Genomic DNA, 12,939 nt, shown 5'->3' on the forward strand with positions numbered 1-12,939 from the left:
TTCATTTGAAAGCACATTTGCATATTTATTACGTTCATCTGCAAAACCAGCTCGCCATTATACGACCTCTGAGTACATTTAAAGTACACCTGTAATCTATTAACATAGGCAATACCTTTGTTTTCACCTTTTACAGTTTACAATGATAGTCTGTATTTGAAGAGTCAAAAACTCATCATTTTACGATACTACAACGTTGCAGTTGACAACCATCTCATAATTCAGAGTGCATCAAGGTTGTATGTTTGCAAAAAAAATTAAAATAAATTGTCAACATGTACCTTCAAGTAATTGTGTATCTTTAAAGAGACGGGTTTTTTTCGGTTTGACCCCGCCCCTTCGGGGTTTTTTTTTCACACAAAGTACCACCCACTCCATTTAACTGACAGTTGACCGTGACTTTACTTGTCCACACACATGTATATGCAGTGATCCCGCGCCAGTTTAGTGTCGACAACGAGTTGATATTTGTCGATCAGTTGTTGCTAAGAGCACAGCCTCAGCACACACCATCTTTTTTTAATGCACACCCTGACACAAACTACATTTTCATGTAATGTTAAATACCTACTTCTTTTGACAAACACTTTTGTGCGTCTTGACATGAATACATTATTTGGCCTTTGGCGTCAATTTTGTACTCTTTATACTTTCAGGGCGAATTGCCGATCAATAATTGATCAATTATCGTTATATAATATCTGGTAATATTCTCTCCAGAGTAGTCGGGGCCCTCTCTGTTGGGTCTTGTATACCTTTCAACCAATTGGAGACGCGTGTGTCCGTGGAGAGCGGTTGCTTCCTATATTCTGGTGTAGGTTGTCTCTCGGGCTTTCTGCTTTTCTCGGGCTTTCTGCTTTTGTCTTGTTCGTCATCGTCATCATCCGTCGCATTGCTCCTGGATTCACTGGAGGACTTTTCACCGTTTTTGGCGAATCGACGCGCGATTTCTTGCACCGCCTCGATGCTCAAAATACTCTCCCGCCTTTCTTGGATGTCGTAGAGGTTACTAGGATACCCCGTGTCGTCATCAACCAGGTGATCAACCACTTGATCCTCATGTGGATAATGAGGGTAGTCACTGGTGCCCGTGGGGGCAGCAACTTGTTGGGATTTCTTTGAGAAGTTTCTATTGTTATCACTGAGCACGGGACCAGTGGAGTTTCGCTGTGCATGCTGGGAGCCTGAGTCACGTCGTAGTCTCCTTCTCGGGAGCATAGATTCCTCATGATCCACATGCTCTTCCAAAACGAGACTAGTCTCCTCGTTTTCTTGCACTTCACTGCGATCCCCTGCAAAACAAAAACAACTTTGTCAATACTGCGAAAGAGCCAGAGTCGTGTGTTAGTGAGAGTAGTGGTGTGGTCCTTTGACCACGCCCAATCGCTCTTTAAGAAATGTCATATTAAACAGCATGTCCATAAACTGACAGTGAAAAGCTGCCGTATCGTTGAACTCCGTCATCTAAGTACTTTTACGATTAGACAAGAAGTTTGGAATTGTGGCATGTGATTGGCAACATTGTGCATGTGGGACAGTATGCGAATGGAGCTTTTCTGTACGGTGTCAACACTATATGCCTCACTGCATGTTCCCGGTCGGGTGGCTACTGTTAAACAAAAAGGCTTGCAAGAGAGTATTTTGATCTGGGAAAAAAACATATGTATCCTCGAAGTCGGAGGAGGGGAGGGGAGTGCGCTGATCAGCAATGAAAATGGATTTTCTTCATGCATGTTCGACTTTTGAAAAGCCTAAAGTATGCCCTATTTGTCCAAGGAATTTCAAGGGTGATAGTTTACGAGGCTATGACGATTCATCCGTGGACGATTCGAAGCTGATCGTGGTTCGGAGCACAACTTTTACTGTCGTCGCTTTTCCATGAAATGTATAATATAAATTTCCCTTTGTCTATGTCTTGAGGCTGAGAATGACGATAAGAAGATGAAGTTTCGTGTAATGTTCCATAAGACACACTGTGCCATGTTTACGTGCGTAGATATGGTGTCAGCAGGCACTGTAGTCTTTGGTGGATGGTTGGTCGACCATCTCATCAAACTAAGTTATGTCTTGCTTTGATGATGTGTTTGCTAATATCGTTCTTGTAAATGATCCTTAGCATATGAGATGTAAATTTTAAAAAATAGTTGTGCATGGATGTCTAGGAGGCTAAAACTCAAATTTGTTTGTAGAAAATTGCACATCGGCAAAATTGACGTCACAGAGTTCGGTTACAAATATTGATCGGTTTTGCCAAATACATTGAAGAATAACACAATAATGTTAAATTTCCTAAGGAGCATGTACGATTGACAAAACTAATATCCGATTTGGTTGCCAGAATCTCAGTATAGCGTCCTGATTATTATTATTATTATTATTTATTCGACCAAAACAATACACAATTAACAAACACGGTATGAAGCACAAAAACTAAACAAAAATGTATGAAAGCTACGAAATACAAAATAAAACAAAATAAACACAAAAGACGACACTGTATAAGTGTAAGTGTAAGTGTAGGGGCCACAAAAACAACGCATAATATGAAATGAAATGAAAACATCCGAAGACAATATATAAAAAGACGATATGTGGGTCAGGGGTCACAAAAGTAAATTTAATTACTATTACCCACAGGTATGTAACCCCGCACATATTAAGCAGACAAACGCAGACAAGAACAAAACAAGGTACAAGAAAATAATAAAAATATTAAACAGCAACAAAAAAAACTGGCCCCTGTTACAAATTACACGCAAGCAAGAAGACTAATGCAACGAAACCCAAATCATGTGAAAGTCATGTGAAAGTCCCCACCAATTAAATGCAGCAAGTACATGTATATGAAAACACTAATGAGGATAATGAAATCAGTTGTCTGAGAAAAGTAATTGCCGAAGATTCCTAAGGAAAACAGGTAGAGTGTCCAGTACTGCAGAATCCCTAATATGGGGTGGAAATTGGTTCCAAAGTCTGGGAAGATAACGAGTAGGAGAATGATATAAAGCTTGTGTACGAGAAGGCAGATGACGGAAGGTAAGGGATTCTGGATGACGTGCATTTATGAAAACATTGTCGTTGATCGACTCGCACCTGCAAACACCAGATAAACATTTGAAAGCAAAAGAGCAAAGTAAATAATCTCTTCTAGATGAAAGAGAAGACCAGTTCAACTGACCCAACCTATCCTCATATGACATTTCACCGCGTCTTTGTTTCAAAGCAATGCGGGTGGCAGTGCGTTGTACGCGCTCAATCTTTTGCTGTTGAGAGAGAGTGTGAGTACCCCACGCTGGAATGCCATATTCCAGGATAGGCAGGATCAGAGATTTGTAAAGGCAGAATATGGCTTGAGTTGATGCTCCGCCAGCAATAGTACGGATGAAACCCAGGAGGCGATTTGCACGTGAGACAAGTGAGTCAATATGGGAATTCCATTGAAGATTGGAGCTAATAGTGACACCTAAATATTGAATAGAGGTAACTGTGGACAGGGCAGCATCACCAAGTGTGTAAACTGGAGGATGGATATTTTTGCTTCTGGTGACGTGCATAACCTTAGTTTTGGTTGTATTGAAGAGCATGTCATGATTTAAACACCAGTCTTGCATATTATTTAAGTCGTTCTGCAGCTGGAACTCATCCTCAACCGACCGGATGACTCGGAAGAGCAAAGCATCGTCAGCGAACAGAACACAGCTAGAGGAGACACAGTCGGGAATGCTATTGACAAACAGGTTGAATAAGGTGGGTCCAAGAACGCTACCTTGAGGAACACCAGACGAAACACTGACCCATGAGGAAACACTACCCTGAAAAAGAACACGTTGCTTCCTGCCAGTCAAAAATGATCTGACCCAACGCCAGACCACACCCTGGATGTTGTAAACCGATGAAAGTTTACTAAGCAGGATATGGTGTGGCATCCTGTCAAATGCCTTTGACATGTCTAGGAAGACAGCGTCAATTCGGGGAGGGCGTGGAACATCAAGAGTCAGTGCCCATTGATGCATAACATTGACGAGTTGGGTAACACAGCTTCGGCGTTTTGTGAAGCCGTGTTGATTGCTGTTCAACAACCCAAACATACCAACGTGATCTGTTATAGCAGCCGCAACAACACGCTCTAGAATTTTACACAGAACGGATGTCAGTGCAACAGGTCTGTAGTTCGACAGAATGGATTTATCGCCCTTTTTGAAAACGGGGGTAATGTTTGCACATCGCCAAGCATCGGGTAATTTTCCTGAGCTTAGAGAGGTGTTGAACAGCAAGCACAGAGGGATGGATACTTGACAAGAAATCTTCTTTAATATACCAGGAATAATGCCATCAGGGCCAGGAGATTTGTTGGTGGGTAGATTACGTATAATAGAATTAATCTTACCTACAGACACATACAGTTCTGAAAGACCAGGTAATGGTAGTGAACAAGGAGATGGGTCATTGGGAACCATACCATCAGGGTTAAACACAGAGGAAAAGTATGCATTGAAAGCGGATGAAATAACACCAGGTTGAGATAATTTAACATTGTTATGAGTGAATACAGGAGGTGGCGGGGATTGTTTACGACTGCGGACAAAAGACCAAAACCTTCGCCTGTTATCAAGTGAGGAAAACATGTCATTTATATATTTCCAATAAGCTTTCTGATGACTTAAAGAAAACAAGCATCCTGCACCCGGACAGTAAACCCGAGTGACTAGACATTCCTGAACTTGTAAGGTTTCCTCTTCTGTGAATTTTTACCAGAGTCTCAATCCTTCTTGTCGGTATAATCTGGTGATTATTTACACATCATCACTTATCCTTCTTCTACTTCTTCTTCGTTTGCTGTTTTCCGCCAACAATCCGTATAACTGAGGTCGATATGACAAAGCCAAACGTTTTAGTTTTTGTCTGTTGTGTGGCACAATAGTGTCCTCGTCTGGAAAAACTCACGCGCTATTCACCGCGAAATGACAACACCAGCGCTCTTATACGATGCCCGAGATACAATTACTTTCTTTACTCGCATTATTCGTTCAGCTTGTTTACCAATCTTTTTTTATAAGATATAAAATTAAGGATTAATAAAACAAAATACCGAAATTGCGAAATCTGCAGACCACTCAATTAAAGATGTCATGTACGTGCTCTTCAACAAATTCAATTTTTGTTTTGTTTCTGAATGCATTTTCAAATTCAATTTGATTTAATACATTTTTCTTGGGGAAGGCCTCAGTCTTAAATTTGATTTGGGGCATGCTTTTGAGCACAAACAGGTCCAACCTGCTACTGGTTCCCGACCCCTACAACATTATCAATTCTGATATGGTGGCGGGAACCAATCTTCCAATACGAGAACTGAATCATGCCACAAATAATTCGACAGTTTTAATGTAATTATTCCATTACTGAACGTCAGCCAATTATTCCATTCCATGCATGTCTCATTCAAAAGAGAATAACTTTTGTATTGCTAGAGAAAAAGCAATGTAGGAAATTCGAAAAGATGACGGTCCATCTTAAGTTCTTGCTGGAATTTGAGTAAAAATATCGGGCCAACTGGACTTTTTGTTAGTGTGTGAATCGCACCTGTTTTTTCCTGCATCTACGTCCCCGTCCCCCCCCCCCCAAAAAAAAGTTGTTGACACCCATCACTAAGGTAACAAGAAATTCAGCCCGTATTTCATTAACGTGCATGCCTCTACACGATCCGACAGCTAAAAAGTGCATTGCTTGCTTGCACCCCGGCGCTAAATGATTGATTGGTGCTAGGGACCAGGGGGCAGAGAACCAGTGTTAACCTTTGACCTTCATACAATTTCACCATTGAATTCACCTCATTCCATCATGATTGTACTGTGAGCGCGTCATACCAAAACCTTACCTCCCACGAGGCATTCGCACCAATTTTCAGGGCACGGTTTGTTGTTCCAAATTTTGCTTGAAAAGAATTCAATTCTTTTTTTTTCAGCAATTCGACTGAAGTGTGAAATCAGTGCTCAAGGCCAGGCGCGTTCGCGTCGACAGTTATTCGTCTGGCACACCTGAAAACGTGTTCGGAATAAATCTGTTGTGTATATAAGATGAAAAAAATCACACCAGGAGAGCATCGTGAACTTGCCAATGTACAAACAGGTTCTCTTCAGCAGAATAAATTTGTTTAGGTCATCAAAACTTGCTTTTTAGATATAAGAATGGGATTTTAATAATTAGTATATAAACCTATGCAATGTACATCATGAATTTTCAGATATCGGTATTGAACCAAATTGTGCCTGGTTAATATAGGATCAATTTTTCACGTATTATCCAGTTTGCAGTTTTATTCAAGCTTCAGTGTGGTATATTTCTGCAATACTGCAATACTTGTGAACCGTAGCTATGTGTACATTAGCGAAGTAATGGTCCATGTGTAAACATGTCAATCACATATTAAAACTGATACAATGTTGAAGTACATTTGGTAGTAAAACTAAAGGCCCAAACTACGTAGTTTTTGTGCATTATTGGCGCGATAGGCATGTATGGGCACAACTACGGGCGCTATAAGGGCACAACTATTTATATTCTGGTGAAACGATACGAATTTTTGTATCGTTGAAATGGCTTGTTTCATATTTTAAGCATCAGCACATTATGCGATGAACATGGAAAACTGATGAACATACATATTTGGACCAAGCTTTTTGTTTATAGTGCAATTAAAAAACAATTAACCTGCATTTTCAGGCTAGTGAAGTTGAAAAAAAAAAACTAAACCACGCATTTCAGCCAATCTGGTCTTTACTTCTTTACAAATCTAACATTTCTTTTTGCATTATTTGTTTTTAAGTGTAAAGACTTTACCCCACATAATGAATTAGAACATTTTTCAAAGCACTACAAAACACTTTAATTCAAAAATTATGAAGGGACTACTGCACTGTGTGTTTGAACTGTACGTCTGTGTTTGATTTTCTCTCCCACATGGACAGTGAGCTGAGATGAAGCCATTTTTTTTATCAAGTCCAGAATTTGTCACACTTCATGGTCTGAAGAGTGTGAAGTGCCGCACGCTAAAGCAAAGTCCGAGTTTTACGACAATTAAAGTGCCATGAAAAATTTAAAGGGTCCATGAAATGAATTTTACACTGGAGTATATTTGTAGCAAAATGTCCATTGCTCTTATAAAACAATGTCACATCTTGTTTTGGTAAAAGTTTATGCAAAGTGCATTTTTGTTTTACAGTTAACCAATTAAAATGTTTCATACTTCTGACAAAATGCATGGTGACATTTCATGACAGTTTTTTTCTCTTCAAATTGCAAACCCAAATTTGTGCTTGTTGAAAACATTTGTGCATAAAGTTGTCCCATAGTTCAACAATGAACCACTGAAAGCAGTAAAGTAGTGTTTTGATATAAACAATATTGAATTTCTCACGTGTGAGCCGAAATATCCATTTTCCTTAGGATTTTCAATTTATAAACACCTTTCAATCGTGTCAGGCCGTATATTTCCCTAGTCCTAGCGCAGGATGTGCATGACATTTACATTGGCTCTCTTTAAAGTGTTGAAACGAACTTCACACGTCAACCATCTTAAAATGTTAAATTTATGAAACCCACTTCATAAATGTCATTATTGCAGACGCGTATTCATACTGCCTAACACTGTCGGGTAATGTTATTAGGCCAACATTGGTATGGAGTTAACCCCTTGTTGGTTAATTTGTTTTTAAAAAAATGACCAACTATGGAACGTGTCAGTAGTTGGTACGTTGGGCAAAATACCGATTGATTTGCCCAGCTTGTTTTCTTTACAAAAAATTACAGTGAGCTGACCAACGTTTATCATAGAGCAGCACAAAAATGTTCTTGAACAATTTTACGATTATTTGACACTCAAAACTGATTGAAAGTGATTTGAAAACCCTACAGTTAAAATGTCTTTGTCATTAATTATTTTAAGCGGATATTGAATCATATTTGCATGCTAGTTAAAATTTATCAAAGAAGTTATCAATTTATATCAAACTCCTTTATTGTCAAAATTACCAATAATGAAACGTTTTTATAGCCGATTCACATAGTTTTTCAAGAACATGTTTTGTTTTGTACTCAGTGATCGCGACATGTGGTAATTTTCTATAGAAGATTTTCTAAAACCAAAGGCCTAAAATGGTGTTCTTATAAACTGACACACAAAAGACGCCATGTATTATTCATTCCCTTAATGACATTTTATCGATCGTTACTCAATGCCAAACACTGTTAACCATGTTTTACTCATGATCGAAATATTGGCAAAGTTTCCCATTAGCTCACGCCTGCCTTTGATATACGTGTAGTTGGAATGTCCTTGTCGATGTGATGTTGCAACCGCATCAGACGTCACAGTGGGAGACGGGAAGCCAGACAATGGCATGAAAACGTGTCTTATTAAAGGGCACATTTCAGGGATAATCTTGTCTTTGACTGCAGCTTAATGTCGTCAATATGGTAGATAGTTCTTAGAATCAAACGGCTATTGTCCGGGACTTATCCTGTCATTGCTAAGGACATAATTCACGCGCTTTCTAACTTTTCGAAGCGTGTGTATAAGGCGTCAACAATCGGACAAAGCCCCATTAGACAGGCTGTCAATTTGGCATGATCTCATTTTAGAGAGTTTATGTTAGTGTTAAAAGTACCAAATTAACATTTTTTTAAATCAAATATCAGTTGTTTGCACGAGGTACAAGCAAGAGTTCGACATTCTCTTGGTATTATTCAATCCAGCGAAGGTACATCAGGTCATCATTATACAATGTAACAGAGTAATCTTGTTCGCTGTTGTTTTGTTTATTAGTATAACGGCTCCATCTTATGCGTGTTTTGTTTTAATTTTCAGTCAATTCTGATTCTGAAGGTATAGGGTGTGTCTTTTATTTTCATTTATTTAAAAAAAAACAGCTGGAGGCATAAGTTTGAAGCTTTACAACAGCCCGAATTTGACATTTGAAAGTGTCCTAAATATTCATTCTCAATTGTTGAAATAACATACTCCCTCTAATGGAAGATTAATGTATGAGTGTTGCCAACATTGAGTTCGAATGTAAACGCTTATTTCTCTTGCCAAAATAAAAAATCACCGTGCTAAGACTTTACGAAATGATGGCGCAATAACTTTATTTCAGTAAAACTAAAACGAGATTTTTTTTTGGGGGGGGGAAATATTCTTTCTTGCCACATGATCATAATTATTCATGAAGTTATCAATATGTTTATAAAGAAAAATACATCAAAAAAATCACTGTGCAGAGAACCTACCTGATGATGAAGATATGTGATGTGATTTCTTGGAGTCATGTATCGATATGGCATCATTAGCAGGTGTATCTGCTCGACTAGGAGGGGAGGGGCCTCCACCTCTTACTCCCACTGTCCTCCTAGAAACAAAGGGAGACCCTGGAGATCTCGTAGATGGTTCATTACTACTTGAAACAAACTGAAGTACATCGCTGTAAGATCCGAAGGAGAAAGGTCTAGGGCGGTGGTTGTCTGAAGGTGGTGAGGTTGGTCTTGAGGACGGGGATGAGTCCCGCCCGCCTGAGTTTCGCCTCACACCGCTACGAACACGCCTGTTAACCATGGGTGAAGCCTCCAGTGAACGGCTGATCCTACCCGGTCCAGTCCGGGAGGAGTTAACTGTGTGAGGTTTGCGGAGAATCCTGGGTGAGTTTGACTCCGAGGAGTTTAGCGAGCGAGGGCTTTGGTCCGGTGGGTGAGGCACGGGGCTGGCTGTGCCGCTTGCCGGTGCTAACTTCAATCGTCCCAAACCTCGGTTATTCTTGAGGAGTTCCGAGTCTGAACATTGCCGTACCATGTACTTCAAGCGGCGTCTCATGAGCGGGCTGGGCGTGCCGGGGATGGCGGGGTTTTCGCTGTCTAACACCCCACGGCAGACAGCTGGAATCATGCTAGTCTCATGCGTTGTTTGGTGATTGCGTGGTTTGTCATGCGGGACTCCGACCAGAGGCGGTAGCTCGCCTACCGGAGTAGCGGGGCTACTGTTGCTCTTGCCCAGTCTCATCTTACCGTTTGGATGCCGGGATTGGGAATGAATGTTATTATTAACCGCGTGGAGATGAGAATGAGGAAAATGCGATCCTGAGATGATGTTATCCCGATTGTCGTCTACATGAGATGTCGAGTAGTCAGTCATGGCAAAGACTAGTAATAGCTGCTCAGCGCGCAGCACTTACAATCCAGAATAGGAAGATCAACCCATCCACACCTCTAGCAGCGTTTAAGTGGCCATGATAATTAATGTCCCATCTTTCTCAGTTATTGCTGAAAACAAAGAGTCGTCTTTCCTTGATGATCTAATTTACGTCTGCACGATTCAATCCACCAGCGACTGTAGTGCGGGTATGAGAGACACAACATCCCACAATGCACTGCTGCGAATCATGCCAGCGCCGCTGAATGATGGGTGGGGGTGTCTGGATACACCCCTAATGATGACTATTGAAGACCGACAAAAGACCTGGAATAAACTGATGGTAGGTCCGTCAAATGGGTCTGTAGTTCCTTCAAAGACAGACTCCATTCAAGCCCAGATTGACTCTGGACAAGCTTTGGTTGGTTGGACTGCTCTAAGATCCCGGACCTGTGCTGTGGTGTGTGGCTGGGACGGTCTTTTCAGCAGTCGGTTTCGCCTGGGTGATTCAAAACGTTCTCACTCACCCCACACGGAGTGTCCCTCACAATTCAGCCAGCTAAGCTCCATAGATAGACCAATGGACCATGATGATTATACTCCACAGCTTTAATCATCATAAGTTGCCTTAGGAGTGCTCTGCCTTAGAAGTACATGTACTCCACTTCAATTACATGCCTGTTCCCCTGTCACTAACTTATAACCACTCATTGACTCCACTGACTGAGCAAAATTAAAACATCTTCAAGGTCTCTGTGTTTTCATATCCGAAGTAAAGGTTGCAAACTCACTGAAGCCTCCATGCAGTTTACCCAGAAAGCTTATTATTGTGATGTCAATACAACAACACAACGCGAAAATCTATACTCAACGTAACCCGATCGATTAAGTTTGCCTATTTTCCATAAGCCGAATTTTCAATGTAGGCCTATCTACCATAATGCATAGAATGTGTCAGGGAGTGCATGCATACAGGGTCGATTTCCCGACCCCTAAAATACGACCTATGAAAGCTTTTATTGGTGTTTATCATTTTCCATGGACCCTCGACGCACAAAGGCATGCGGTTCCACAATTCATATTCGGCATAAGTAGACTGCTCTATTGCGTTGTCATGTCAACACATACGCCATTATATTGGCCTACTGCTGTGGCAGTGTGGCTTGGTCAACATTGGACGTTGAGGGCGTTGCAGGGCACCAATCGATTGAGAGGCGGATTTACAATTTTCAATATGAAATGTTTCAAATGACAAACAGTTTGACTGGCAAGTTAAGTAACAAGTAAAAGATGGGTGGAATTAAATCAAAGATTAAGGAACTCTGTTTCAAAATCGCCACTCGTCATACGGATTACAGTAACATCAAACTGAATACATTTGTATTAGGTTTGGGTTAAAATATTACATGTATATAACAAAATTACTTTCATCTGTTCTCGATTTTTTTTTTAAATACACGTGCCGGTCCGAGGGGGGGATACACAGGTGTTTGGTATTAATCGCCGTCTTTTACTCTGGATTAGCCCGTGTGGAACACAATTAACGGCTACTCGAAGTCCCACAATACACAAAACTTAGCGGTGTCCGTATTTTTCAAAGTTGTCTAATGGAAAGCTATAATCCACACCCCGCTCTGAAGTCGGGGTCCTATTCTAATCGAGTTTCCCTAACAATGAGGTTAGACTGTGAATTCGCATCAACGTGATGTGAACAAACGTGAATGAGACTCCTGCTGTTCCATGCGTTTAAGATTTCCAGCGGGATGAAACTCTCCTCAGATACAATCGGTCAATGTCGCATAAACTAGAACGCCGTGATACATTTAGGCCCAACTCTCAAACATTTTGCAAGAATAACCGTATTTTCAGGTAGATGAAAACATGGGAATTTTTAAAGGCATTTTTTTTATCGGGAACGTTGAAAAAGAGGACTTCGAGATAGAGTTGAAGATGAAGGTAGGGTATAGGGGTCGGCTTCACGGTGACTGAAAGTAGGACAGGGGGCAGCAACAGTAACAAAAGATCGAGATGATTGCATATCGATCTGAATTCATTTAAAGTAGCAAATACTTGAAGATGCCCTGTAAACGAAAGGTGCGAAACACGCTGTGTACAAACAGTATCAAGTGTCTGGCAAATATAATCGAGGCAAACAATGTTCCTCATGATTGCGGATGTCCATTGTTAATAGTGATGATGATTGTATGGCTGCGGTCTTCATTCTTCAATCGAATCTCTTCTTGTATATCGTTCTGTTTACCAAGAAAAAAGAGACACTTTTGTCATTACACATCAACAGATGCGCAGTTATCATGTTGAAACCATGAAAAAAATATTCTTTTTATCGTAGTTTAAAGGTAATATGAACATTGGTAATAACTATAACCCGGAAACTTGCCTACTGATTTAATGAGAAAAAAACCTTGCACGGGTCAATGCATGGCTGGTCCCATAATATACCGAGTAAAATAATTCCGCCAAAATTGTTTCGAAGGAAAGAAAACAAACACACTGAAGTTGGTTTTTCAAAAGTGTGCCCGCCGGCACACTTTTACGTGCGTTGGCAACGTAACCCAATAACAAGACCTTACAAAAACAATGCGCATGCTCTGTTTTCCCAAAATGTAAACATGACTATAGTAGTTACTGAGCTAAAATTCAAAATTGTTATGCACCCTACTTAAGATTTTTGTTGTTTCAGAGAGTTTTGTATGACAAAACAAAAGAGAGGCTCCTATATACCGCTTTGACAAAAGCTGCACCCG

General features: G+C 40.5%; 1 protein-coding gene across 1 annotated transcript; it reads right to left on the reverse strand.

Annotated features, from left to right (window-relative positions):
- Positions 1-11,297, reverse strand: LOC119740166. Its single transcript, XM_038215381.1, has 2 exons — positions 9,283-11,297; positions 1-1,292 (listed from the first exon to the last, which is right to left on the reverse strand). Exons 1-2 carry the CDS (start codon positions 10,175-10,177, stop codon positions 691-693), a joined length of 1,497 nt encoding a protein of 498 aa, XP_038071309.1. The 5' UTR covers positions 10,178-11,297; the 3' UTR covers positions 1-690.
- Positions 11,298-12,939: the final 1,642 nt, after the last annotated feature.

This window comes from Patiria miniata, unplaced genomic scaffold (assembly GCF_015706575.1).
Source record: "Patiria miniata isolate m_02_andy unplaced genomic scaffold, ASM1570657v1 HiC_scaffold_4, whole genome shotgun sequence".
NCBI classification, from domain to species: Eukaryota; Metazoa; Echinodermata; class Asteroidea; order Valvatida; family Asterinidae; genus Patiria; species Patiria miniata.

Bases quoted from the DNA above. Each gene is read 5' to 3' on its own strand.
- LOC119740166 (XM_038215381.1), bottom strand. From the start codon at position 10,177: ATGACTGACTACTCGACATCTCATGTAGACGACAATCGGGATAACATC. The intron at 1,293-9,282 runs GTAGGTTCTCTG...TTTGTTTTGCAG, and splicing joins TCACATATCTTCATCATCAG to GGGATCGCAGTGAAGTGCAA.